Source organism: Acinonyx jubatus, chromosome E2 (assembly GCF_027475565.1).
Source record: "Acinonyx jubatus isolate Ajub_Pintada_27869175 chromosome E2, VMU_Ajub_asm_v1.0, whole genome shotgun sequence".
In the NCBI taxonomy this organism is placed as follows: Eukaryota; Metazoa; Chordata; class Mammalia; order Carnivora; family Felidae; genus Acinonyx; species Acinonyx jubatus.
This window is the reverse complement of record NC_069396.1, coordinates 3,352,503-3,376,634: the sequence shown is the minus strand read 5'-3', so window position 1 is coordinate 3,376,634 and position 24,132 is coordinate 3,352,503. Positions and strand designations below refer to the sequence as shown.

At 57.6% G+C, this 24,132-nt stretch overlaps 1 protein-coding gene across 3 annotated transcripts; it reads left to right on the top strand.

Moving 5' to 3' along the window:
* The first annotated feature begins 456 nt into the window (after positions 1-456).
* IRF8 (interferon regulatory factor 8) lies at positions 457-23,094 on the top strand. 3 transcript variants are annotated; one of them, XM_027076352.2, is made up of 9 exons: positions 457-567; positions 4,214-4,388; positions 9,249-9,432; positions 11,829-11,917; positions 13,346-13,451; positions 14,639-14,686; positions 18,864-19,250; positions 20,081-20,196; positions 20,804-23,094. In XM_027076352.2, the coding sequence occupies exons 2-9, from the start codon at positions 4,215-4,217 to the stop codon at positions 20,978-20,980; spliced, it is 1,281 nt and encodes a 426-aa protein (XP_026932153.1). In that variant the 5' UTR covers positions 457-567; position 4,214; the 3' UTR covers positions 20,981-23,094. The 3 variants fall into 3 exon arrangements, with proteins under 3 accessions (XP_026932153.1, XP_026932152.1, XP_053067136.1); XM_027076351.2 differs by having other exon boundaries at positions 20,081-20,947; XM_053211161.1 differs by lacking the exon at positions 457-567 and adding an exon at positions 601-1,091 and having other exon boundaries at positions 20,081-20,947.
* The last annotated feature ends 1,038 nt before the right edge of the window (positions 23,095-24,132 follow it).

Genomic DNA, 24,132 nt, shown 5'->3' with positions numbered 1-24,132 from the left:
AACCCGGCCCCGGCCCCAGCCCCACCGTGTCCTGAAGGCCGCCATCTGACCCTCGCCCCAGCCCCGACGTGTCCTCACCTCCGCGGTCTGACCCCAGCATCGCCCTGAGAACCTGACTTCCGCCATTTGACACCCACCGCCCGCCCTGCCCTCGGCCTGGGCGCGTGGACGCCCCCGAGTCCCCTCGGGAATTCCTGTGGACACCCCCGTCCCGCGCCGCCCCCGGGACCCCCGGCGGGGACCCCGGAAGGGCACCCGGGTCGTCAGCGGCCGCCCCTGCGCAAAGTGATTTCTCGGAAAGCTGAGCGCTTCGAAGAAGGCGGGCCGGACGGGCCGCGCCCATAGGGCGGTCCTGGCGGCGCGTCCGCGCCCATTGGGCCACCCGGGAGGCCCCGCAGCGCCCATTGGCCTGCGCGGCCGTCGCTCGGCGCCCCGGGCCCGCCCCCCGTCCCTACACTCGCGCGGGCGCCCGAGCCCGAGGCCGCATCCCTGGAGCGCGGCGGCGAGCGTGGGAACGCGGGCGGCGGCGCCGAAGGCGGGCGGAGGGCCGGGCGCGCGCGGCGGCAGGTAGGCGGCTGGGCGGGAGCCGGCCCAGGCGGCGGGCCGTCCGGCTCTGTCTCTCCTCCCCCTCTGCTGGTCCTCCGGAGCTCAAACCCAAAGTCCAGGCGTTGAGCATGGGGTGGCCGCTCCCTAAATGGCTGATGCTTGACAAAAAATAATCCCACTTTTCTTAAAATCTGGTTTGCACGGAAAACTTTAGAATGGCCTGTCTAACGAGGGGAAGTATTGACCCCTTTATTGGCAAGAGCTGCCCCTGGGTCTCGCCCAAGTCCTGCTGCCTGGAGGAACGCTTGGAGGGTCACGACCCAGAAACTGCCCGGAAACTCGCCGAGGCTGTGTGCCCTGCATTGTGGAGGGGTGCGCCCTGGGGTTTTCTTCTGCCTGCTGACAGTTAGGATTTATGAGTCGGTTTGCGGCCCTTTGCTCCTGTCATAGCCCAGTGGTCCCTGGCGAGAAAGGCTGTGTAGGGCTCACAGCAAACGGGAGCATTTTGGTGTAAAAGCTCCAGGGCCAAGGGGAGACTTTCTAAGGTGAGATATGTTGCTTCCCCAAGGTTGTGGAGGGTGTTGTGAATAGAAACTGGAGACTGAATTTTCCAGAACTTCAGACTATCCCTGGGGGCACCTGGGTGGCTCAGTGGGTTAAGCATCTGACTTCGGCTCAGGTCATGATCTCATGGTTCCTGAGTTGGAGCCCTGCATCTGGCTCTGTGCTGACAGCTCAGGGCCTGGAGCGTGCTTCGGATTCTGTGTCTGCCTCTCCCCTGCTCGTGCTCGCTCGCTCTCTCTCTCTCTCTCAAAAATAAACATTAAAAAACCCAAAACAACCTAACCCTTCAACATATGGGGAGATATGACACTTTTTTTTTTTTAACCTAAATTAGGAACTGGTCCTTAAATGAAGGTTCTGAGCCTGTCCTTTGGGGTTGTGTCCGGTTCCTCCATGAACAGAATTGGGTTCAGTCGTTTCAGAAAGATTGAGGCCCAAGCAAGAAATGGCTTTGATGCTTTTGGTCTGGGGTCAGGGGAGATGGGGATTTGTGGCCACCAGGCAAATGCCCAGGGGCCCTGAGGAGTGCGGGAGGTGAGTCCTCTGTGGCCTCATGGGCACATCCTGGAATCTGGGTTGGGTGGGGCCCGGGCTAAGCGTCTTATCATCTCCTGCCTGGGAAGCCTGATCCCCCGGACTCATTTATTGGGATGCAGATTAGCTCCAGATAGGACTTGGCCCATAAAGAGAATTATTACCTAAAAATCAAGGAAGAGGAAGTTATAAACATGTGACTGGACTTATACATTTTTTTCTGGCTTGGCATTTGGTGGAATTAATTTGTTAGCGTTCAGTAAATCACTGTGGGTCATCATCGAGCTAGAATCTTGGGTTTTACTGCTGTTTAGAGTCTTAGAGGTGATCTCAGTGAAAGTTTAGGTAGGGCGGTCCATGTGCTTAGATCTCGTGACTTAACCGTGGTTTTTCTCTGCAGAGTCAGTGAAGGAAGACGCTGGCCGGGGTGCCTGGGGGTCAGGGTGCCTCTCTGGGTCTCCATGTTCCCTCCTGTGAGCAAACCGGCTGCGTTAGATGGCTTCTAAAGTGTTGTCCCGCTTTAATGTCCCGTAATCACTTTTTCTTTCAGTGCCCCTCTCTGTCTTTTCTCTTTTCCTGTTGTTCTAAATCAGCAAGGCAGTTGTTCCTAACAATTTTGGGAGTTGTGAATCCATTAGAAATCTCAATAAGAAGGTGTTGGTTCACTTTCTAGAAAAGCATCCGTACAAACAAAATCTTGCTTTTCATTTCAGGGGGCTCCTGGAACACGGACGGGGTTTATAAAAGCTAGTACTAAGAGGGTGAACAAAATACTCCTGAGTGGGCACATTTCATTGAATTGACAGACCCGCAGAGACCACCCCTTCTATCGTGTTCTGGCCCCTCACCCTCCTCCTGCACACAGCTCATTCCTCAAGCGAGGGGACAGTCTGCTGTCTTTTCTCCAGGGGGGATCTGTAGGAATCAGTACTCTGCGAGGTTATTTTTCCGGGGCGGGGGGGGGGGGGTGGTGCTTGGTGGTGTCGTTTTCTTTCTGTTACTAGGTGTCCCTCCTAAATCTGTACCTTCTTAACTTATACACGCGGGGACTGTTTTGGAATTCTGGGATGCTTGAGATGCACTCATTTTGCAGGTGAGGAGAGCCTCAGAGGCGTTCAGGTGGTTTTCCCAAACACCTTTCTCCAGTTGGAGCAAAGCCTTTGCTGGGTCTGCAGTTTCCAAATCCAAGTCCAATTTCTATCCCATGTGCTTCACTCCTTTTACGTCCACAGGTGGGCATGGAAAAGTTACAGCTGGCACTTGGGACTCACCTTCTCTCTGGGACCCGGACCCCCTTCCGGTCCGACAGCCACCTGCAGGGTGGCTGGTTTCCGAGTCATGTACGTTATGGACCAGCATGGCTCTGGATGTGACTGCATTCTGGAGGACATTGTGTCTTGTCTCCACTGATTGTGTCAAACCGATTGGCCCGAAGAGGTCACATTTTAATCAGAAGAGTAGAAATGCTTTTTTTTTTTTTTTTTTGGTGGGCGTCTGTCCAACCGCCTAGGGGATTTCCACCCCTGTTCTTGTAAATGTGGGCTATGAGTTGATGTGGCATGACTGTTCTCTCTTTTTCTCTGGGCTGTTGGGAAAGCTGCCTGTTCTGGCAAGAATGTTCCTCCAAAGGATGTCTCTGGGCACCCTGGTGAGATCCCCAAATTCTGGTGCCTTCTGGAAGAGTCTAGCCCGGCTAACTTGGTCTGTCCAGTGGTCAGAGTCGGTTTCCTTGCTTTTGTCCCCGCTGGTCGTAAGACTTCCCGAGGAAGAAAGTTGGAAGAAATGACATCTGGTATTTAGAGAGAACCTTCTAAGGTCCAGGCATGGCCTCGGGTGCTTTATACACATCCTCTGAGCCCTCACCGCAATGACGCAAAGTATTGATACTTGTCCTGGGGCTTCAGCCTGGGTACCTGGCACCCAAGGTTAAATGATGGTTCAGGGTCACTCAGCTGGGAGATGGCGGGACTCAAGCGGGCCCCCAGCTCTGTCTCATTCCCAGACTCTTGGTCTTATCGTTAGCCCAGCTGTGAAGGAACCATCTCAGAGGGATAGCCTTGAGGATCTCTCCTTTCTTGGCACACACAGATGTCATATTTACTCATGAACACTGGTCAGACTGGGCATCGAGTAATGGAGCTTGCTCTCAGAGGGACGAGCTGCTCACTAAAGGGACCTGACAGTGTAAAAGTGATTACTCCCCATCTCGTACTGTAAGTGGAAAGGTGTCCTTAGATGGGGCTGTCTGCCCAAACCAGAGCGAGGGGCGAAAGCTGGAAGGAGTACCAGGCGGAACCCTAGGAGGGGCTGACGTCTGGCTGCTGGGAAGCTGCAGGTTTCCCGGGGAGCTTCCACTTTTCCTTCGGGGGTTTGAGGCCCAGGGGAGGCATGGCCTCCCCTCGGCAGGTGGCCCAGCGTCCCAGGTCCGTGGGTTTCCCCGAGGCTGGCACCTGTGTGGCAACCCTCTGATCTTCCTATCAGTGCTGTTTGGTGTGCCAGTACATGGGGCGCTGCGATTAACGGGACGATATTTGTAATATCACAGAATGTGTTTTATTTCCTTTCCAAGGATGTGTGACCGGAACGGTGGCCGGCGGCTTCGGCAGTGGCTGATCGAGCAAATCGACAGCAACATGTACCCGGGGCTGATCTGGGAAAACGATGAGAAGAGCATGTTCCGGATCCCTTGGAAACACGCTGGCAAACAAGATTATAATCAGGAAGTGGATGCCTCCATTTTCAAGGTACAGACTCGAACTCCCTCCCCGTGTCACCAGTGGTTTCTGTCTTCCCTGCAGGCCCGTGGAGGGGTTGAGTGACATCTCTCTTATTTGCTCGAAAATTAACCTATTTTCTTAAAACAAACATCGATTGAGTGCCGAACGTGTCTCAGAAATATATACCGGGTGATTTTGCATCTACTGTATGTGTGATCGAATCCCTTCGAGGTTGTGTGTTGTTGGCATTCTCCCCCCGAGGAAATTGAGGGCGCCTTTATCGCCTACACCACCATTTATTTTGCACGAGGACTAGTGAAGCGGGAGTGAGAGTACTTCTTCGAGGCCCTGAGACCCCCGGACGCTACGCCTACATCCACAAAAAATTCTAGGAAGGGCATAAGTCTTCATTTTTCAAGGTTATCTGCCTGGCAGTGTAGGGTCGGCTCAGATGAGAGAGACACCATCTGTCGTGACTTCCGGGGCCTGGTCACGTAGGGTGTCCTGAGGCGGCAGCAGATATCTAAAATAGTCTTCCTTCCCTTGAGAATAAGAAGTACCCAAGCATGGAGAGGCTCGCTATTTACCGCCAGCGCCCAGTGAGAGCTCGCCCCGTGCCAGGCCTGGCCCACGTGTTTGTTTTTCCTTCCACACACGGCTGTGCTGCTCTCCTGCCTCTGTAGAGGCCCCAAGAGAAGGGACTTGTCCAAGATCTCATGGCTCTTGGGTGATGGAGCCTGGCAGCCCAAGCATGAGCCCTTGCCCCCGAGCGAGCCCGAGCCGTACCCATAAGCAGAGGTGTTTGTCATTCCCCTGGGGGTCATCGTCACCCGTGGGTTTCTCTGAGGCTCCAGGAATGCAGGCTCCCTGCTGCGTTCTCCCTGGGAGATTTGGATCCCTTGGTCAAGGTGAGCCCAGGCTTCTGTGTTTGCAAACGCACCGCAGGTGGCTGACCCTGAGCTCTCCCTTGTTCTGTGGGCATGGGGGTATGGGAGTGAGTATGGGGGAGGAGCGGGGCGGGCTGAGTTGTGGAAGGGCGGAACCGGACCCTGGGCCGTGGTGAGGGAGGGAGCGCAGGCCTGCGGGACCCCAGCGCAGCGCCCGGATGCTTCGCCAGGGATGACTGATCCGCTGGCCCAACCAAACAGAAGCGACCGGAGATCATCCCTGGCCCCAGAGCGGAGCATAGGCAGGTCGCAGCTGGCTTCAGAGGCGTAATCAGTGCTTCTGGGCTTTGCGGGGAGGCTCCGCATCTGAGCAATTCTGTCACCTGTGTCATCCGGGGGCATGGGTCTCTTTGGGAACTTGCTGCCAGTTACTGGCCCTCTTCCAGAAAAGTGGGCACATGCGGGCGGACACGAGTGCACTCAGTCGCCTTCAGGGGGCCCCATGTAGCCTGAGTGTCCAGCAGATTTCTTCCCCTGGAGGACCCCGGCTCAGGAGCCTGGCAATGGTAATGGCTCCCTTATCACTCTTGGTGGTGCCTTTTGCTTTTGGGGCTCGTGGTGGACCTCTCTTGGGAGTGGCTCTGGCTACATTTAAACAGTGTCCAAGGTTCTCTGGGCCCGCTGGGAGTTCTGGATGGTAGATGGCTACAGGCCAGAGCCCCACAGCCTTGGCCCTGTTGGCATCTGGGGCCAGCTAGGTCCTCCTTGGGGGGCCGTCCTGGGCACTGGGGCACGTTCAGCGGCACCCCTGACCTCAGCCGACTACATGCCAGTAACGCCTCTTCCCAGTGTGACGACCAAAGGCGCCCTGACATTACCAGACCTGCCGGGGAGGGGGGGGCACGTTCCCCCCTCCCCACTGAGAACCCGGCAGGCTGCTGACCGCGGCCAGAGTGAGCAGGTTTAAGCAGACGCGTGGGGTGCCGAGGACACGGTTTCAGGGTGACCATCACGGCAGCCTCTTCGGGAGGGGAGGAGGGGCCCTGGTCGAGGCCCCTGGTGGCCTGCCAGGCCTCTCCCTTCACGCAGCTCCCTGTTTCAACTTATGCTCTGGGGGCAATGAAATAAAGCCCCAGATTTATATGTCTTATGCAATGCCCTTCATGGCCGTTTCAACAGCGTTGAGAAAAATGTGTAAGATTCCCAGTGTTTCCGTTCATTTCGCAGTCGCCCAGTGTGGCAATCTGAGAGAAGCCCACAATCTCGGCAGGAGCCGGGTGGGAGGGGGGCGCGGGCGGCCCCCAGAGCTGCTGGCCACGGGGAGGGTGGCACGCGGGTGCGAAACAGGGGGAGGAGGCCACGTGGCTCTGCCCTGTGCCATGCTGGCTGGCTCCCGTCCTCTGAGGGCGCGTCCCCGCGATGCCCACGGGAAGAGCCCGCAGTCGGGCCTCGGTTGGACGGAGCCATTTTATGGATCTTCTGGTTCTGTAGAGAGACTTTTGTTCGAAGCATTCAAAGAAGAGCTTTAAAAAATCCGTGAGTTAAGAGGATAGAGTGGAGCTTCAGAAGGCATTTATACCAGAGTGTTCTTCATCGCCTGCAGATATGATTCTGCGGCCGGCCTCGTGGGGCAGGGCCAGAGATGGGGAGTGAAAAAGACGGAGCTCATTTGGTGCCGTCCCTGGGCACACCGAGGCCCTCGTATCCACTCATGCTTGTTTTTCAAAAAGCATTTTGCCTCCTTTTCATAAACCCGGGGCGGTGGGGTGGGTGGAGTCCTTGTTAACTGAGGGTTGTTTCTCTCCTCGACCAGCCTTGTGACAGGCCTGAGTGAATTAGAACTTACTTAGTAGCACAGATATTTCAAACCCAGTAGGCCTTCGAGGAAAAAAAAAATAGTGCTTGATTTTTTAAAAACACGAGATGGGGCAGTAACATTGAGTCAGGAAGCGTGTGTGGTCAGTGCTGGTTGCTGCTGAATGCAGTGCCTGGGCGGGGGACACATGTGGTGGTGGTGGGGGGGGGCACACTGACCGCCGTGCTGGCTGTTGTCACTGGGCCTCAGAAGCGCTCTGTTCTGCCAGATGTTAGCTCGGGAAGAGTCTTGAGAGATCAGCCAGCCAAGCTGGGAGGTTTAGAGCCCAGCAGAGAGCCCACGAAAGGGCTCAGGGCAGGGCTGGAAGCAAGGCCCCTGATACGGACCCAGGGCACTTCCTGACCGCGGGGCCGCGCTTTGTTCTGTGATGTCCTGGCTTTCTTCTCGGGGGAGTGCGAGCTGTGGACGGATGATACTACCGTCGGCCGTGCAGTTCCGGCTAAAAACCAGCTGGGCCCAGCATGCCTCTAAGCCCGTGCTCCTCGGGGTCCGTTTGCAATGTGGGTGAACCAGTGGTTCTTAAAGGGGGGGTGGGGCGGGGGAGTGTGAGTGTGTCGCAATTTCGCCTCCCCGGGGACGCGCGGCAGTGTCTGGAGACATACTGCGTTGTCACAACAGGGGCGGGGGCGCTCCCGGCATCCAGCGGGTGGAGGCCACGGATGCTTTTGGACAGCCAGCCACGCGCGGGACGGCCCCCGTCACACAGTACGATCCGACCCCAAATATCAACAGTGCTGAGGTGGAGAAGCTCTGACTTAACGTAATAGAAGTGTGAAATTACCGCTCAGCAGGTGCGTGACGGGCCTTCCTTGGAAGAAATAAATCAATGCATGGTCTGAGCTGCAGTTAATAAATCCTTGAGCAAAAGATCGGAAGGGACTGAACACCCATTTGCTTTGGGACACATTTCCGGAGGGGAGTTTGCGTCTGCGTCTGAGCAGGAGGTGACCCTTGGAGCGTGTTTGGGATTCGCTTTCTCTCCGCGCCACCCCCCCCCCCCGCCAAAATAAATAAATAAACATTTAAAGGAAAAGGTGCAGATTCTCAGACCTAACCCACAGTTAATGAGAATCTCAGGGGGCAGGGCCCAGGCATCTGCATTTCACGAGCTTCCCAGGGAGCCGGTGTCGGCATTAAGCTTCAGAACTCTTGCTGTAGTGGAGTTTAATTGGGTCGGAAGTGAGGACAGTGGTGTTTAACCCCAGGCTGGGTCACCTTGGGGAGGTCACCTTTGGAACTGCATTTTCCTGAGTGGGACTGGGGATTCCCTCCAGATGGTGTGCTGTCCCCGGCTGGAAGTTGCATCTGGTTTCGTCTGACAGCGAAGGTTATTTTCACCTGATAGCAGTGACCTCCTCATTGGGGTGTCTGGATTCCAGTTTTGAAATCTTCACACCGTGCCCGTTCGCATGCTTGTCTGAATTTTCTTTTAGGTCTGCCCCATTCTGCACTGTGGCTTTTAGGTCTTCAGCTTTCAATTTCTCGTCCTTGTTCAGAGTCTAAGGTTTGGAGAGGTCAGAAGCAGGGCTGTGGAAAACCAACAGAGACAGAACACATTTCATTGCCCTTTTAAGCAGGGCCCTGGGGGTGGGGCGGGGAAGGTTAGAATAAACGCCAAAATGCAAAACAAAATTTCTATTAAAAGTAGCAAGGCAGCGGATGACCACATTCAGACTTCTTGCAAATGTTCCCTTTTCATGCTAAATTTTAGCCAGGGGTTGATTTGAAAAAGCAACAAATTGTTCTTTGTTTTGAACATTCTAGTGAAACCATGTGCGACTTCCTCTTTGTGCTGTAGCTGACCTCAGGCTCCTCCAGACCCTTTGGTCCCAGGAAGGAATGGCCCAGAGACAGATCCAAGATGTGTGCTGTATGGGAGCCAAGGCCCTGGGCCGGATTCTGGCTCAGCTGGGTGATCCCCGGGGCCCCTTCCTGGCCCTGATCTTTTCACATCCGTCACAGAAAGTTGTCCCGAAAGTCCTCGAACGAGAGGTGATGGCCAAAAGTGACCGTCAGGACTGGCGAGAGAACGTGCTGGTCTCGCCCGTGGCCGTGGATGCCTGTGGGCAGGGCCGGTGGGGGTGGGCGGCCATGTATTTTATGTGCTTCTTTCTGTTTCTACAGGCCTGGGCAGTGTTTAAAGGGAAATTTAAGGAAGGGGACAAAGCAGAACCAGCCACTTGGAAGACGAGGCTACGCTGTGCTTTGAACAAGAGCCCAGATTTTGAGGAGGTGACAGAGCGGTCCCAGCTGGACATTTCAGAGCCATACAAAGTTTACCGCATCGTCCCCGAGGAAGAGCAAAAATGTAACTATCCCTTACGGGTTTTCAGCCCAGCAGAGGCTGCCCGGCCCGCAGGCCCCGCCAGAGAGCCTGGGTCTGGGGTGGGAAGTCTGGGCGAGTGGTTTTAGCTCAGCTGCCAGTCAACTCCTTTGCGTAAGCAGATGTAGAGAGCCCTTTCCCCTGACCCTGGCCACCATCTGCTGGCCGAGTGGCAGCTTCCGTGGGAGGAAGGGGTGGGGAGGCTGGGGCTGTCAGACCGGGAGCTCACTGTGGGGCCTCCCCGAGGCTCAGTAACGAGCAGGGTTAGACAGGAGCGAGCATCCTGGACGGTGTGGATGAGGCATCCCTTTTGTTTTCCAGCAATGCCCAGAGGGGGGCCAGGGGCCAGTCAGGTGGTCAAAGAAGGGATGGGTGACAGGATGGAGGGTAAAGTTACGAATGCGTCTGGGGACGATGGCACTGTTAGCTTTGTCGCCGTAGATCAGATACGCCTCAGCACACGGTTACATCCCGATCGTTATGTGGGAACTCTGGGATGTGATGATTCCCGAAAGGTCTTCCAGCTCTAGCTAGAATCCCGAGAGAGTGTTTACCAGGAGATTAAAGCAGGGATGGCGGAAACCCACCTCCCAGCCCGTCGTCCTGATTCGGCACCCTGGTCAGACATCACTAATCAACCGGGATGTGCTGAGCTCGGTCTGGCCTCCGAACCTTTTCCAAAGTGGCAGCCTGTGTAGCTGCTGGGAATCAGCAGAGTGGGCCCGGGCCCCGTGGGATAAAAGCTAATCACCGTCACTGGTTTGAAGTGTTCTTTTGACACGTTGATTAGCCGCTAGATGTAGCAATTAGACCCCTGCAGCCTTACCCTCTTCTCCTTACCTGTTTTTTAGTGGTCCAGGAATGCCCTGGGCATCTACAAATAAATGGAACCCTCAGAAACTCCTTAGGGCCCTGCAGAAATTCTGAACTCGAGCCCTTCCCACTGGGGGGAAGGGTGAGAGGGTCCACATGTAATTTCAAAAACAGTTAGAACTGTGAGTCTTCCAAAGAGATAGTGAGCCTGGGTCTCAGCCCTTTAACTCACCCACGAGGGAGCCAGCATAGTGATAAAGACTGAACAGAGGACAGGAAGCATGGGTCACACGTGGTCAGCGAGCCCAACCCGTGGATATTCCCCCCGACCCCATTGTGGGGGTTATCTGTGCTGCCGGTCATTTGGAGCTGAATTGTCTGTAAATTAGCACCGAACTTGACTGAGTCAGAGCCCTAATCGATAGTCAACAGTAAGTCAAACAAACTGACCACCCCCCAGAGAATCTGACGGCCCTCACAGGGAGACTTCTTAGATAACCCTCCGGGATGGCTTTGAAAGGCCAAGTGTGCATTGTTTCTGCCTTACTTACCTCCAAGTTTGGGATAATTTTTCATTGTCACAAATCGAATGGTGGTTTGAAGGAATGGAGAAGTTTCTGTTGGTCCCTCCCACCCTGGGATTGGAGCTGGCAGGTGACCCTAGCTTGTTTGTGCGGGCTGCAGCCAGCATCACCTGCAGGGGCGGGTTTTAAAGAAGCAGTGGGTTCTCGGGGCAGAGGGACGCTGCATTTGCATAAAGTCTAAATGGACCCACTGTGCTCTGTCCTTCAGTGGTTTGCAGGCTACGTGAGGGAGGGGCTACCCCCCCACCCCCTCCTGCCCCCATCAGCAGCTTCTAGCCAATTCTTGAGTCTTTCAAAGTAGAATCCAGATGCAGTCAGGACAGAGCGATGGGTCAATCAAGTGTTTGTGGCCCTCTGATCACTTCGTAAGGCAGGTCTGTGGTGGGGGGATGGGGAGGAAGTGGGGGGCTTGCTGTCGGGTCGCTCTGTGCCTGCAGCCATGCCTGACGGAGCCTGTGGGCCCCCCCCCCCCCACTGCCGGGCCCCCATGTGTGGGCCTGCCGTGTGTGCACAGATGCATGCTGTATATTTGGAAAGGCCATGGAGACGTTTCCTGTCAAGTAACTTTAAAAAATGACTGCAACCTGCACACGCATTTTGCCGGGAGATCTTTGAGCGTCTTCAGACAGCCTGACTTACGAATGGAACCTGGACCCAGTGTAGAGTGTGTCCGATGGGAACTCGTTTTCTATCTGGGCAAACGGGGCCCAGCCGCACCACTGTCCTTGTCCTCTGAGTGTTAGAAACCACGAAACTGACTTCTCCCTTTGACTTTGCCCGTCAGAGGACTGAAGCATCACGGGAAGTAGTTTCCGGGCCTTTTTCCAAACCAGCAAAGACACTCAGTGACTTTTATTTCCTTCAACTCGGCATTTAAAAAAAAAAAAAAAACAAAAGCAAAAAGCACGACACGCTGATTTTGGCCTCGCGGAAGGCTGCAGTGCCCCAGTGCCATTGGTCACGCGCCTGTCCGATTTTCCGCAGGCAAGTTAGGCATGGCGACTCCCAGCTGCGTGAGCGACATCACGGAGATGGAGTGCACGCGCTCTGAGATCGACGAGCTCATCAAGGAGGTGAGTGGCCGGCCCGCGGCACTGCCGGGGCCCTGGGAGGAGCTGCGTGGGTCCCCGCGAGGAGCGGCACCCCTCTTGCCCTGGCCAGGCCTGCAGAGCCCTGGGCTCTCTCGGGCAGCAGCACCTGCTCCCCCGAGACGGAAGGCGAGGCCAGCCTCTGCCGTCTGGCTGCCCCGTCGCCTCGTTCCCCGCCTCCATCCCGAGCGCCGGGGCTGGGCTGACGGCTCCGAGCCGGTGCCGTTTCTTCCCGCCCTAAACTTGCCATATTTTAAACATTTCGATTGGCAGTCTTAGAAAAAGTGCACCCTGCTTTCTCTTGGCTTCTTAGACAGGCTACGATGAAAGAAAGACTTCCCTTGCAGCTTGGGGTCGTCGTGACCACATGGATGCTCGAGGGGGGCGCTCAGGGCAGGCGGGCTCCCCGTTTCATAATCTGCGGCTTTAGGTCTTGATGGATCGGAAAGGCGGGCCTTCGAGCTTGTGAGGCCTGTATATCAACTCCGAGTTAATAGGCTACGAGCAAAGGCGTAATGGGGTCTCCGGAGGCAAAACACACGGTTTTCGGATTCCAGCGTTTGCTCTGCAAATACCCTTTTCCTGTCACCATCTGCTTCTTAACTCCGTTTTTACGGCCGGTACAGGGCAGACGTCGCCTCGCTGAAATAATCCCGCGGCGTCCTCGTACACGGCGGTGTGGGTGCTGTGGATGTTCTCCTTAATACCGTCGTGGCAGCACCAGAACTTTTAAGAGTTGCTTGGCTGTCAGGAGGTGCAGATAACAAAACGCCGCCTCCTCTCAGCTGCTGAGTTTTCTGCCGATGGCAGCTGTTAAGTTTCTGCGTGGTCTCTGGCAGCAGGCCAAGTGGACTCCGGGCTTCGTGTCTCTCCAGCAACGTCCCGTTTTCTGCACGAGGCTTTTCTGCTGACTCAGCTGAGAGAGGTTGGGTTGGCGCAGCAGGGTCCCAAGGAAAGCAGATTTCAAAATGCTTCCTACCCAGATTTATCCGCATCCGTTGAGGAGTGGGTCAGAGGTCGGAAGCGTGGGCGTGGAACGGCGCGCGGGGCCTGCCCGGTCGTGGCCGAGTTTGTCCGGCGTCGCCGTGCCTCGGCGTCCCAGCGCTTGTCTGCTTCCCCGGGGCATCCAGGCAGCTGGGCAACCCGTGGCCATTTGGTTTTGCAACTGGCGCCCGTAAGCTTATTAGGGGTCCCGCAGGGGCCGGTGAGTCGGGCGTGTGGTTTGAGCCGCTCAGCCTGGTGGATTTGTCTTAGGCCTTTCAAGAGGCGAAGTAAAACTTTCCCTTTGTCTTGGGATAAAAGGTGACAGTGTGGCTTTGGTTAAGTCTAAACCGTTTGCCTTTATGAACACCGGAGCCCCACTTTGGAAGCCCGCCGACCACAATGCTGTTCTGTCTCACCCTGTTCCTCCAGCCTTCCGTGGACGATTACATGGGGGTAGTCAAAAGGAGTCCTTCTCCGCCGGAGGCCTGCAGGGGCCAGCTGCTCTCAGACTGGTGGATCCAGCAGCCCAGCGCAGGTGAGGAGGGGACCCCCAGTGCGGCCGGCGTGCGGGGCTCGTTCGAGTGGTCTGGGCACTGACTCCTTTCAGCCTTCAGGCAGCTGGGGCAGGCGGGGCGGTGGTTCTACCATGAGCCCTATGTTATCGAAGGTAACTGAGTCCACAGTGATGCCCGTGGCCCCTTCGCCACTGCCTCTCGGGGGGCACGTGGGCCCTCCCCGTAGGAGGGGTTTGCTTGTCTCCTGTGCTCCTGGAGGGGTCGGAGGGGAGGGAGGGGGTGTGCAAACGTCTCCAGGGCCAGAGGGGAGATGGGGGTCTCGGCCACACTCGTGCTCGCCACGGATGTCTGCCAGCCACTCCCTTGGGACATTAGGGACCCCCCCTCAGAGCCAAGGGGAGCACAGGGCATCAGGAGAGGAGGAGGGCGAGGGTTGCCCGCGTGGCGCCCTGGATTTGAAGCCCCCTGGCAGGGCGGGGGCCTGCAGATCTCATTCACGCCTCAGCTTACTCATCTGTGAAATGGAGACACCAGGACCTGTCCCATAGGGTCATGGTACCCCTATTATCATTGGGATTAATAAATAATCACTTATTTAATAAATTACTTAATTAGCTTCTGATACCACTTCCCCCCCAGCCCGCTTCCTTCTCGAACGACCCTCCACGAGCACAGATTTCTTTGCTTCCTCCCTCCGCCTCTTTCCCCGACTGTTCCTTGTGGGTGACTGGGAGGTGACTCTGGCCCAACTGACTTCAAAGGTCTCCAGGCTGCGGGTGGCACTTTTGCCTCAGGGGCCCTGGGAGAGCCCCCGCTCCCTGCACGGTGGCTATCCCTCCCGGAAAGCGAGCCGAGGCCTCCGTTTCCCTCCGGAGACCAGGCCTGGAGGGTGGGCACGCCGTCCAGGGATGTTTCGGGAGCAGGCCCTTGGGTGGGAGGAAAGCATCACCCCGGCACTTGGTCAAAAACCCCTCAGCACAGAGGACGTTTCCTCCCCCTCTGTGCCGGTCGAGCCGAGGCCTGGCTTTCCGTGTTTTTGAAACGCGGGTCACGGCGCTGGGAGGGAAAAGCACTGAATTGAGCGGAAGCCTGTGTCAGGGCCTCCGGGCCTTGGGAGCACACCCCGTGTGGCTTTGAAAGGAACTTTTGGGGGGGTGCGTTGGGGTCGGTACCTCACGCTCAACTGGGCCTTCTCTTTCTCCCACAGGCTTGCCGCTCGTGACGGGCTACACTGCCTACGATCCGCACCACTCAGGTACGCGGGTGCTCGGGGCTGGGCTGGCGCGGTGGGACGCGGGCGCTCCTGGAAGGCAGAGCCCAGAGGGCCGAGTGGGCTCGCAGGGGCCCGTGGATGAGCCGATCGCACGTCCGAAGGCAGGACCCCAGTTCATCCTTGTCGCTGTTTGCTTTTTGAGCACGTCAGGGGCCGGCCGTTTTGAGGCTCTTCTCAGAACGGGCCGAAAGATGGGTCCCGAGAGCTCTTTGCAGCGTGACTCTGCAGGAGAGAGAGCAGGGGGACAGACGGACTCAAGGCCCAGCCCTGCCTCTCTTGTGTGACGCCAGGCAGAACCTCACCGGACCCTTGTGAGGATTAGATGTAGCGTTAGTTTTCTGGTAGGAACGTCACTGGTCAGCGAGCGTCCCCAGTGCCCATTTCCTCTACTGTCTTCCACGCTCAAGTTCGTGATAACGATGGTCCTAATTAATGGCGACGGTGGGGCTGGGGCTGGGGCTGGTGGTGGTGACGACGGTGGTGATGGGGCTGATGGTGGCGGCTGATGCTGAATACTGGCGAGGCGCCAGGGTCAGGCCTCGTCCCGTTGCATCTCCCGCCACGTCGTTCCCGCCGCATAGGCTCAGAGGCTCTGGGTCACACAGCACGTGGGCCGCAGAGCCAGGACATGGCCTCTGGCCGTCCTCTCCAGGCTCCCGCCCCTCGTGGGCAGAGGTGGCCTCTGTGCCACGTTTTCGTCCGTTGACGCTGGGGACTCAGAGCTCCTGCCGTGGCCCCTGGAGTTTGCATTCTGGCTCACTGATGGCCTCCCTGACGGAGCAGAGAAAGCCCGTGTCCTTCCTGATAGTTCTGTGAGACGTGAACAGCCTGACCCATCAGGATGGACCCCAGAGGCCCCCCGGTGCGGAGGAGGAAGTGGGGCTCAGAGAGGTGTTTGGACCACGGGCCTCGTGGGACGCGTGTTCGGGGTGTGGCGGAGGCAGGTTCTCACCCAGGCCCGCAAAGTGCGGAGAACCCGCGTTCCTGTTCGTCACACTCCTGTCACCGCTCCGGGACGCCCTGGCTCGCGGGGCCAGGCCTCTGACCTAGTCAGCGCTGTGGCCCGGGGAGCCTGCTGACCAGTGCTCTCCGGGGGCGGGAGAGGAGCCGGGGGCAGGGCCGAGGCATCCGGGTGAGGAGGAAGTGTGCCGCGTGGCTCCGGACTCGTCCCAGCGCACAGTGGGTGGAGCGACCCACAGCAGTGCTGCGTGCACAGAAAATCCTCAAACCTGCTTCTAGGTGTTGCGGACTTTGGTCCCTGGCCCCGCCCTGTGGAAACAAGGTGATGGCGAGGGTGCCCGGTTCTCAGGGCCGCGGGGACGAGGTAGTGAGTGAGCGGGGCCGCAGAAGGGCGGGCAGGGAGCGCTGGAGGCCACGGTGCAGTGCAGGGCCTGCCCCTCGGCTGCCCAGCGCTAGACAGTGCCCTGCGGGCCTCAGACCCGCCGGGCTCGGTGTCCCCGCTTTTCTGGAGGGATCAGAAGTCCAGACCTTTATGTGAAACCTCCCCGTGTGGAGTTTTGGCAACAGAGCTGTGTGGATGCCCACCCCCCGGGCTGGATCCGGACACGCCCGTGGCTGCCGGGGGCGGGGGGGGGGGGGGGTTGTGCTTGGCGGTGTTTGCAGTGGTGGGGCAGGGGGAAGGCCGTGTCTGGAAACGGAGGGGGCGGGCTCGGCGCTGCAGGACGCGGGTGCAGGGCCAGCCTGCCGGGGAGCCCCTCTCCCCGCTTCGTGGTTGTGCCATCAGAGCAAATGCCTTCACCTGCCGACACCCGACTCCTTACCTGGAAAAAGCGTCGAGTGATCAGCAGCCTCCAGCTCGCATCGTGAGCGTTAAATGTGCCCCTCAGTTCAGCGCACTGAGAACAGCGCCTGGCGTGTGCTGCCTCGACCAGGAATTAGGGCTATGACTCTGGGAGTCTCATCTACGCGGCTAGCTTCCGGTCCTGTTACCCCGATTTCTTCAGGAGCCGCCCACGAGCACCGCACGACACACGAGCTCCTGCTCGTCCCCAGCCGCCTGGGGAGCTGGGTGCCACCACGATCTCTGCTTTGCTGATGGGGAAACTGAGGCACAGAGTCACAGCTGGGCTCACACGTCGTCGGGGAGTCTGTGCTCCTGGCATCGTTGCTCTGCTGCCGTTGTGGGGCGGCTGTCCCCCGGTGGCCAGGTGGCCGTGTGGGGGCAGGGCAGGTCAAGGTGGGCTGGCCAGAGCCACATGGTGGCTTTGGTGGCGGCTTCTCCGTGGGTCTCTGCTGGCTGCTCACTGCGGGTGCAGCGGTCGTCGCTCAGGCCTTCCCGGCTCGAACCGGCCCCAAGCTAAGCTGCCCTGTGGCACTGGGGTCCCTAGGAGGCCTCGTCTGGGCCTCTCCAGAGCACCCATCTGTGGCTCCCTTGGGCCGCGAGGCGCTGGTGTGAGATAAAGCGTCGGCGGGGGCGGGGCGAGGGTGCGGAGTGGTGACAAGAGTCGTCTGTAGTGTTTCATCCGTCTGTGACAAAGTTCAGAAATGTTCTGGAGCGAAGGAAGTGGAGCGTGCCATCGGGGGATGCAGATGTCCCAGAGCTGGCACAGTGCGCAGGATGGGGAACTGGACGGGACGAGACGTGTCACTCACCAGCTGGGTGACCTCAGCTGGGCCTCAGTTTTCCCACATGTCATATAAATGAATTGGACCGGAACACCTGAAGCTCCCAACCCAGAGTGGTTCTAGAATGCCGTTTAACCCCCATGTGGGGGAAGATGGAGCCTGTGCCCACAGCAGCGGGGGGTCTTATTATTTGACTGAGCAAATGATTCTTAATCAGAGCCCAGTTGGGGGGGGGGGGCAAGAAATTATAAGTGCACAGCAGTATTAACCTGGGTGAGGCAGGTGGCCACCCACAGGGCTGCCCCTGACTGTTGTGTGGGTGGTGCACTGCACAACTCGAGGGGTTGCCATGCGGGTGGGCAGCTCACAGTTTGTGTGGCTCTAGAAGGCAGCCCTGGACTCCTCTGGGACCCTTAGGAGGTGCCCCAAACTCACCAAGTTTGGTGATAGTGCCTGTAATTCTTGTAGTTTAAAGCTATCAAAATGCAGATTTTTCTGGGACTGTCGCAGAAGTTAGCTGTTGTCTTCATTCCTGCCTTAGCTTAAAGGTTCCCAAATTTCAGTTACTGGAGCCCCACTTTCACGATGGTTTTTCATATCTGGGTACCACCTGGTAACGTGCTCTTTTTCTCTAAATGTCATTACAAAAATAGTTTTTATTTATTTTAAGAGAGAGAGAGAGAGAATGCGTGTGTGTGTGCATGGGGGAGGGACACAGAGAGTGGGAGGCACAGCATCCGAAGCCGGCTCCAGGCTCTGAGCTGTCAGCACAGGGCCCCACTTGAGGCTTGAACTCAGAAATTGCAAGATCAGGACCTAAGCCAGTTGGTCACTTAACCGACTGAGCCACCCGGCGCCCCGAAAATTGAATAATCCTTTCATTTACTTAACTCTGGGTCACCGCCCAGCCTCCTTCCCCGACCTTCTTAAGTGTAGCGCGTCTGGGGAAACGTTGACTTAATTTGAATGATTTTCAGACTCTTCTAAGAACAGGCTTAGATGAAGGGTTTGGAGGGATTCGTGATTTGAAATCCAAGGAACCCCAAGAGGGCTGTGAATGTGTCAAGGAAACGAGGACGTGTCTGTTCTTCCTGACCTGGAGTTCAAATCTCACACTTCTGTCCGTTGTGAATCCGGTCACGGGCCCCGTTGTTCCGTAGCATGAGCGACGGTGTATCTGTCGGGTAACGGATTACACGGCGTGTCGCTTACGGGTATTATATGACGTCGTATGACGGTCACAGAGTGCTGTGTGACGGGGCAGTTCTACTGACTTCTAAAGCATACTGGTCCCTGCGACCTTCCCCGGGAGGGCGGAGAGCACGAGAACAGTTCTTTCGTGTTTCGAGTCACTGGCTTCCTGAGTGATTCTGCGTATGTCCTCGTGCTCACAAAGACACCGTTTCCGGAAGGGGTGCGTGAACTTCCCGCAATGCCGAGGGGTCCCAGGCACACGAGGAGCCAACCGGCCTGCTTGGGAGGAAGGAGAGCGCTGGGCACCGGCCCGGAAGGGACCGGGGACCCCCCCCCCCCTCCTGGCGGAGCTGACCTGTCGCCCTCCTCCTCCCCGCAGCCTTCTCCCAGATGGTCATCAGCTTCTACTACGGGGGCAAGCTGGTGGGCCGGACCACCACCACCCGCCCCGAGGGATGCCGCCTGTCGCTGAGCCCCCCGGGCCCGCCCGGCGCCGGGCTGCTCGGGCCCGAGGGCCTGGAGCTGGTGTGCTTCCCGCCGGCCGACGCCATCCCCAGCGAGCGGCAGAGGCAGGTGACGCGGAAGCTGTTCGGGCACCTGGAGCGGGGCGTGCTCCTGCACAGCAGCCGGCAGGGCGTGCTCGTCAGGCGCCGGTGCCAGGGCCGCGTGTTCTGCAGCGGCAACGCCGTCCCGCGCAGGGACAGGCCCAACAAGCTGGAGCGGGACGAGGTGGTCCAGGTCTTCGACACCAGCCAGTTCTTCCGAGGTCGGTACCACCGCCGGCTGGCCTCCCCCGGCTCGCAGAGACCTCGCCTCCCTCCCGCGGGCCGCGCCCCCCCCCCCCCCCCACGCCGCCAAGCTGGGGACCCCGGTGGGGGGTGGGGGGTCCTGCTCTGCGCTTTGTTGCTCAGCGATCCTGGGGAACCGCTCCGTGCCTTGACTGCCCCGTGTGTGAATGGGCGTGTGGAGACCGCAGCTTTCCCGTGTGGCCCTTGGGGGGATGAAGGGACCCGGTAGCTCGCAGGTGCATCGCCGAGTGTGCCCGTAACCTGGGGGCCGGTCAGAAGTGCGGAGTCTCAGCCCCCCCCCCCACCCCCCCCCACCCCCCCCCGCCGAGGCCTGCGGGGTCAGACCTGCATCTCGGCAAGGCCCCCCGGGGCTTGATGTGCACATTCTGAGGCGCGCTGAGTCCGCGGACGGCGCTCGCGCTTGCGGGGTAGCTGTCGTGACTTATTCTGTGGGGCATGTGGCTAGGATCCCGCCCCGGGTGCTCCTCCTGGAGGTCAGGGTTCTGGAATGACCTCCTCCCAGGTCACCTCCAGGTCAGGGTGTCTGCAGTGAGCACCTGCAGTGCCGTGGCCGCTGCCTTCTCTGCGTCCCCACAGCTCTCTGCTCCTCTCCCCGTGACCGCGCCGGCCCAGAGCTGGGGTCAGGCCTCTCCTGCCGCCCGGCCTGAGCAGTCCCGGCGGCTTCCCTGGAGAAGGGGCCCCGGAAAGGTGGGCTCAGGTGTGACAGCCGCGGGGAGCACCCCCGGGGACAGAGCGTGGCGGGGCCCGGCGGCGTCGACAGGGGCCCCTCCCCCTCCTGTCTCCCCAGAGCTCCAACAGTTCTACAACAACCAGAGCCGGCTTCCCGACAGCAGGGTGGTGCTGTGCTTTGGAGAAGAGTTTCCAGATATGACTCCCTTGCGATCCAAACTCATTCTCGTGCAGGTAGGAACAGGCGGCCGTGGGGCTTCTGGCCACGGGGCCGGATCTCCTGGCCCGCACGGCGGGACCCAGTTTGCGCTTGGGCTGCAGAACAGGGAGTGGGCTGCTCCACCCGTGGGCAGAGGCAGGCCCGGGGCGCACGGCGAACCTCCACGCGGGGCTGGTGGATTCCTGCCATCTGCCATTCTTGCCGTTCCGAACCATCTTCCCACGTTCCGGGACTCACAATCTTTGTGTTCTCTCCCTGCCTTTCTTGTATGTTTGTGTTTGAAGTCAAAACCCCCTTTCTAGCAAGACGCTACCTTTCTAGCAAGGTTCAGTTGCCTCAAGGTCTGAGGAACGGATCAGGGCTTTGCAAGCCCTTGTTTAATCTAGTCAAAGGAATGAAACCCTAATGGTGGAGTTCTGGCCACCGGCTGCCAGGTCGGGACCCTGTGGGGAGACCCCTTGCCCTTTCCTTGCACCGCCTGTTTGGGGCTCATTCGTGTGGGACTCACGTGGAGGTTCTCAATGTCAGCTTCGGCCTGGGTAATCCGAGAATCTGGCTAGGGCCAAAGGCGGGGCCACCGGGCTTCCCACCTCCACGTCTGACCTGTGCCCGTCCCTGTAGATCGAGCAGCTCTACGTCCAGCAGCTGGTGGAGGAAGCCAGGAAGAGCTGCGGTTCTGGCTCCATGGTGCAGCCTCCCGAGGAGCCCCAGCCGGACCAGGTCTTCCGGATGTTTCCAGACATCTGTGCCTCCCACCAGAGACCTTTTTTCAGAGAAAACCAGCAGATCACGGTTTAAGTCTCTCTCTCGGGCACCCCGTCCTGCCCGCGTCTCGCGTTTCGTTATTACAATTACTGTCGTAATTATTTAAGGATGGGGCTCCCTCTGGCCTGGGGCGGGGCTTCATCTGCTCTTAATTTAGTAAGGGCGTCCCGTGAGGGCTTCATGTTCGACACAGAGTCGCGTCACGCCTCTTGTTCAGGTATAAACGTAGGAAAGTGCGCCGAACGATCCAGATGCTGTAACTACGTACAACCAGTGATTAAAACATGTATTCCCTGCATTTCCCCTAATTATCATCAGTTGCTAGATTCTTTTAGCATTTCGGGATAATCAATATTTCCAAAGACTCGGCATTCAGTTGTACTAGCAAATAGCTGCTTCCAGGAAAAAAAAAAAATTGGAGTAGGAGATCAACTTGTCAGAACAAGTCTGCTTTTTGTCTGTACCTCGCGTTAGAGCCATAGATTCGTGATTTGATACGCTTGATTCCGCGTGGAGCGTCTCTGCTTTTAAGCACGTTAATAAGGTTTAGAAAAACTTAGATAGCAGCCCCCCTTTAGCAAGTGAACACAGAACTCTTGGCTTGTTGCAGGAATGCACCTCCTTCCTGGGATCTGTTGCCAGGAGGGCACTCTTCCATCACCAGGAGAGCTGGTATGTTTTCACCTCCAGACAATGAAGATTTTTCCTCTGGGCCCTTGTTGCCTGGAAGCTTCGAGCTAAGTGTGTGTGTGTGTGTGTTTTCATTGCTGTAATTCAATCACCCCAGAGCCCTCACTTTTTCTTCTTTCTAAATGGTTTTGACCTGTTTTTAAAAATACTCATTCTTTCAATTGTCCTATTGTAAACTGCTTTGATATATTTTTTTTTTCACCTAAAGTGAGCAGGATAGAAACCACAGATTCAAAAAGTAATTGTAGATTGTACAAGCATTTTGGTTTGTGCCTTTGACTCTGTCAACCCATCGACGAGCCGGTGGTGGTGAGCGTGTGGGCGCGGCTCGGGTGGCTTGGGGACTGCGGATGAGAGGTGTCGGCTTCTTACCGCTGCCCTGGTCACAGGGTGGATGGCGGCAGGGACAAGGCCTTCCCCATCCCTCGGACTCCCTGGCCTGGGGCCACACCAGATTCTACTCTTCAATGGAGTCCTGTGGTGGGACTCCAGGGGAGGAGTCCCAGTTTTAGCCCCAGAGGAACGTCACGCTATTTCCTGTCCAATCAGATGCATTTATTGCCCCACAATGTGTCAAAACGGCAGCGGCAGGCCAGCCTTCCCGTCGACCTTCCCCGTCTCCACAACCGCTCTGAAATCACTTTCATCATTGAAAAGCACTTAAACGTTTTCTTCTGGGAAAAAAGCCGGTTGTATTTCGCTAGGTTGGGGTGCCCCCTCCCCGCCCGTGTGTCCTGTGCGATGTGTTGGGACTGGCAGAGGGTGGCCGGCTGCCGGCACTTGCCAGTGGGAGTCGGCGGCCGGGGCGAGCCTGTCCCACTTGCAGTGTGGACCCCTGGCAGGGTCGGGGAGGGTCTGCGGGCTTTCCCCCCAACTCTCTGTGGAGCGGGGGTGGGAGGGGGAGAAGAGTCATCACCCCGTTCTTTCTCCTTCGTAACCCAGCCTCGTGGCCACCAGCCCTGACTGACAGCGACGGGGCACGAAGGGACCTCGCCTGTCGGCTTTCACCTTGAGCTGTGGGAGGAGCCGGGATCTGGGGGACGAGATTGCCAGCCTGGCCCCCTTGTAACCATGAGTCGCTGGTTTAAAATCCAAGCCGAGGAAGACTGGTTCACTTTCGTGGCTGCCTCCACGAAGGTGACGCAGGCGTGGCATATGTAGTGAGACTTTATGGTCGTAGGCCCTATAGGTGTGTTTGAATTCACCTGAAAATATAGGAAAATGCGGCAAGAGTGGCTTTTCCTCTTGGGCGGACAGAGCCGGCCTCACATTGTTGGGGGTAACAGACCCGTTTTCTGAAATTACATCAGAGAACAGCGACTTTCGGTTTCTAGCTCAAACGAATGGTAAAGCGTGTATCTTGAATATGCTAAATGAATATTTATTTTTGTATCCATTTAAAGCGTATATTGATCTCTTTTATTCTTTATTAAAATAAAGTGCCTTTTTAAAAGCTGGTTCACGCTCCGTTTTTTGTTGAAGTCACTGTAAAATATTTCATCACTGTTACTCGGTTCTGGGTTCTTCAAGGGGGTGGGGATTAAAAAACAATGCTGCGCTGGGAGTTTAAGGGTTTTTTGCCTGTCGATTTGTTTTGTTTTGCTTTTCACTCATCCCCAAAACAGTAGCGAAAAGGTACGGGGGCTCACAGATCATATAGGTTATCCTGGAGAAAATGTGGGACATGGTATGTTTTTATTAAAGCCCGGGGTCCTGTTTGGGGTCCCATGAGCTGATGGAGGGGTGTGTGGGGGAGGGTGTGGAGCAAGTGGGAGGTCGGCAAGGACAGCACCCGCTCTTCTGGAAAGTGCTGGGCGTGATCTGCACAAGGCCCCCCGGCCTGGGTCGGCCGCACACGATGGGGTCATGTATCCTTCCATATCCTTCCACTTACACACATGCTCACTGTGCTGGGTCCTTAGGGACACAGACAGCGGGGACACGGGAGGACCCAGTTTGGTCCGGTTGGAGGTTGCCTCATGAGACACGCCCCGTGAACAACCCAGGACCAGTCGGTCCATTTCAGGGAGGCCCAGACCCCGGCCAGCCCAGGGGGAGAGGGGTCCCCCACCAGGCTCCGTCTATGGGCGACGTGCACTCTCTCTGCAGCCTCAGACGAACCACGCGGTCCTGGGACTGTCCTCCTCAGCGCAGAGACAGGGGGAAGAAGGCACGGGCCCCTCCATGCTGGGCGGGCCGGGGCCGACTCGTGTCCCGGGACAGCTCAGTGTGAGAGGCCTTCTGACAAGGCCTGTGGCTGGCCTGTGACACCCGGGCAGGGCGGCTGCTGGGCCAATCGCTGGCTTTCTAGAAACCTTCGAGGTTGCAACCAGACACTTTGTTTATCAGCAAGTCCTTTTCTGCCCAGGATTCATCAGGGCCAGATGTGGAAACTTGACTGAGTCTGCTTCTCCCCCAGAGTTCCACTCTCCTGTGCGGACGGTTCACAAGACGCTTCTCACTCAGCTGCTCGCAGGGAGAGGAGGGAGGCCTGA

Excerpts from the sequence above, each read along its gene's own strand:
- IRF8 (XM_027076351.2), top strand. The coding sequence starts at position 4,215 with ATGTGTGACCGGAACGGTGGCCGGCGGCTTCGGCAGTGGCTGATCGAG. Across the intron at positions 9,433-11,828 it reads CCCCGAGGAAGAGCAAAAAT|GCAAGTTAGGCATGGCGACT; the intron begins GTAACTATCCCT and ends GATTTTCCGCAG. Across the intron at positions 11,918-13,345 it reads TCGACGAGCTCATCAAGGAG|CCTTCCGTGGACGATTACAT; the intron begins GTGAGTGGCCGG and ends CTGTTCCTCCAG.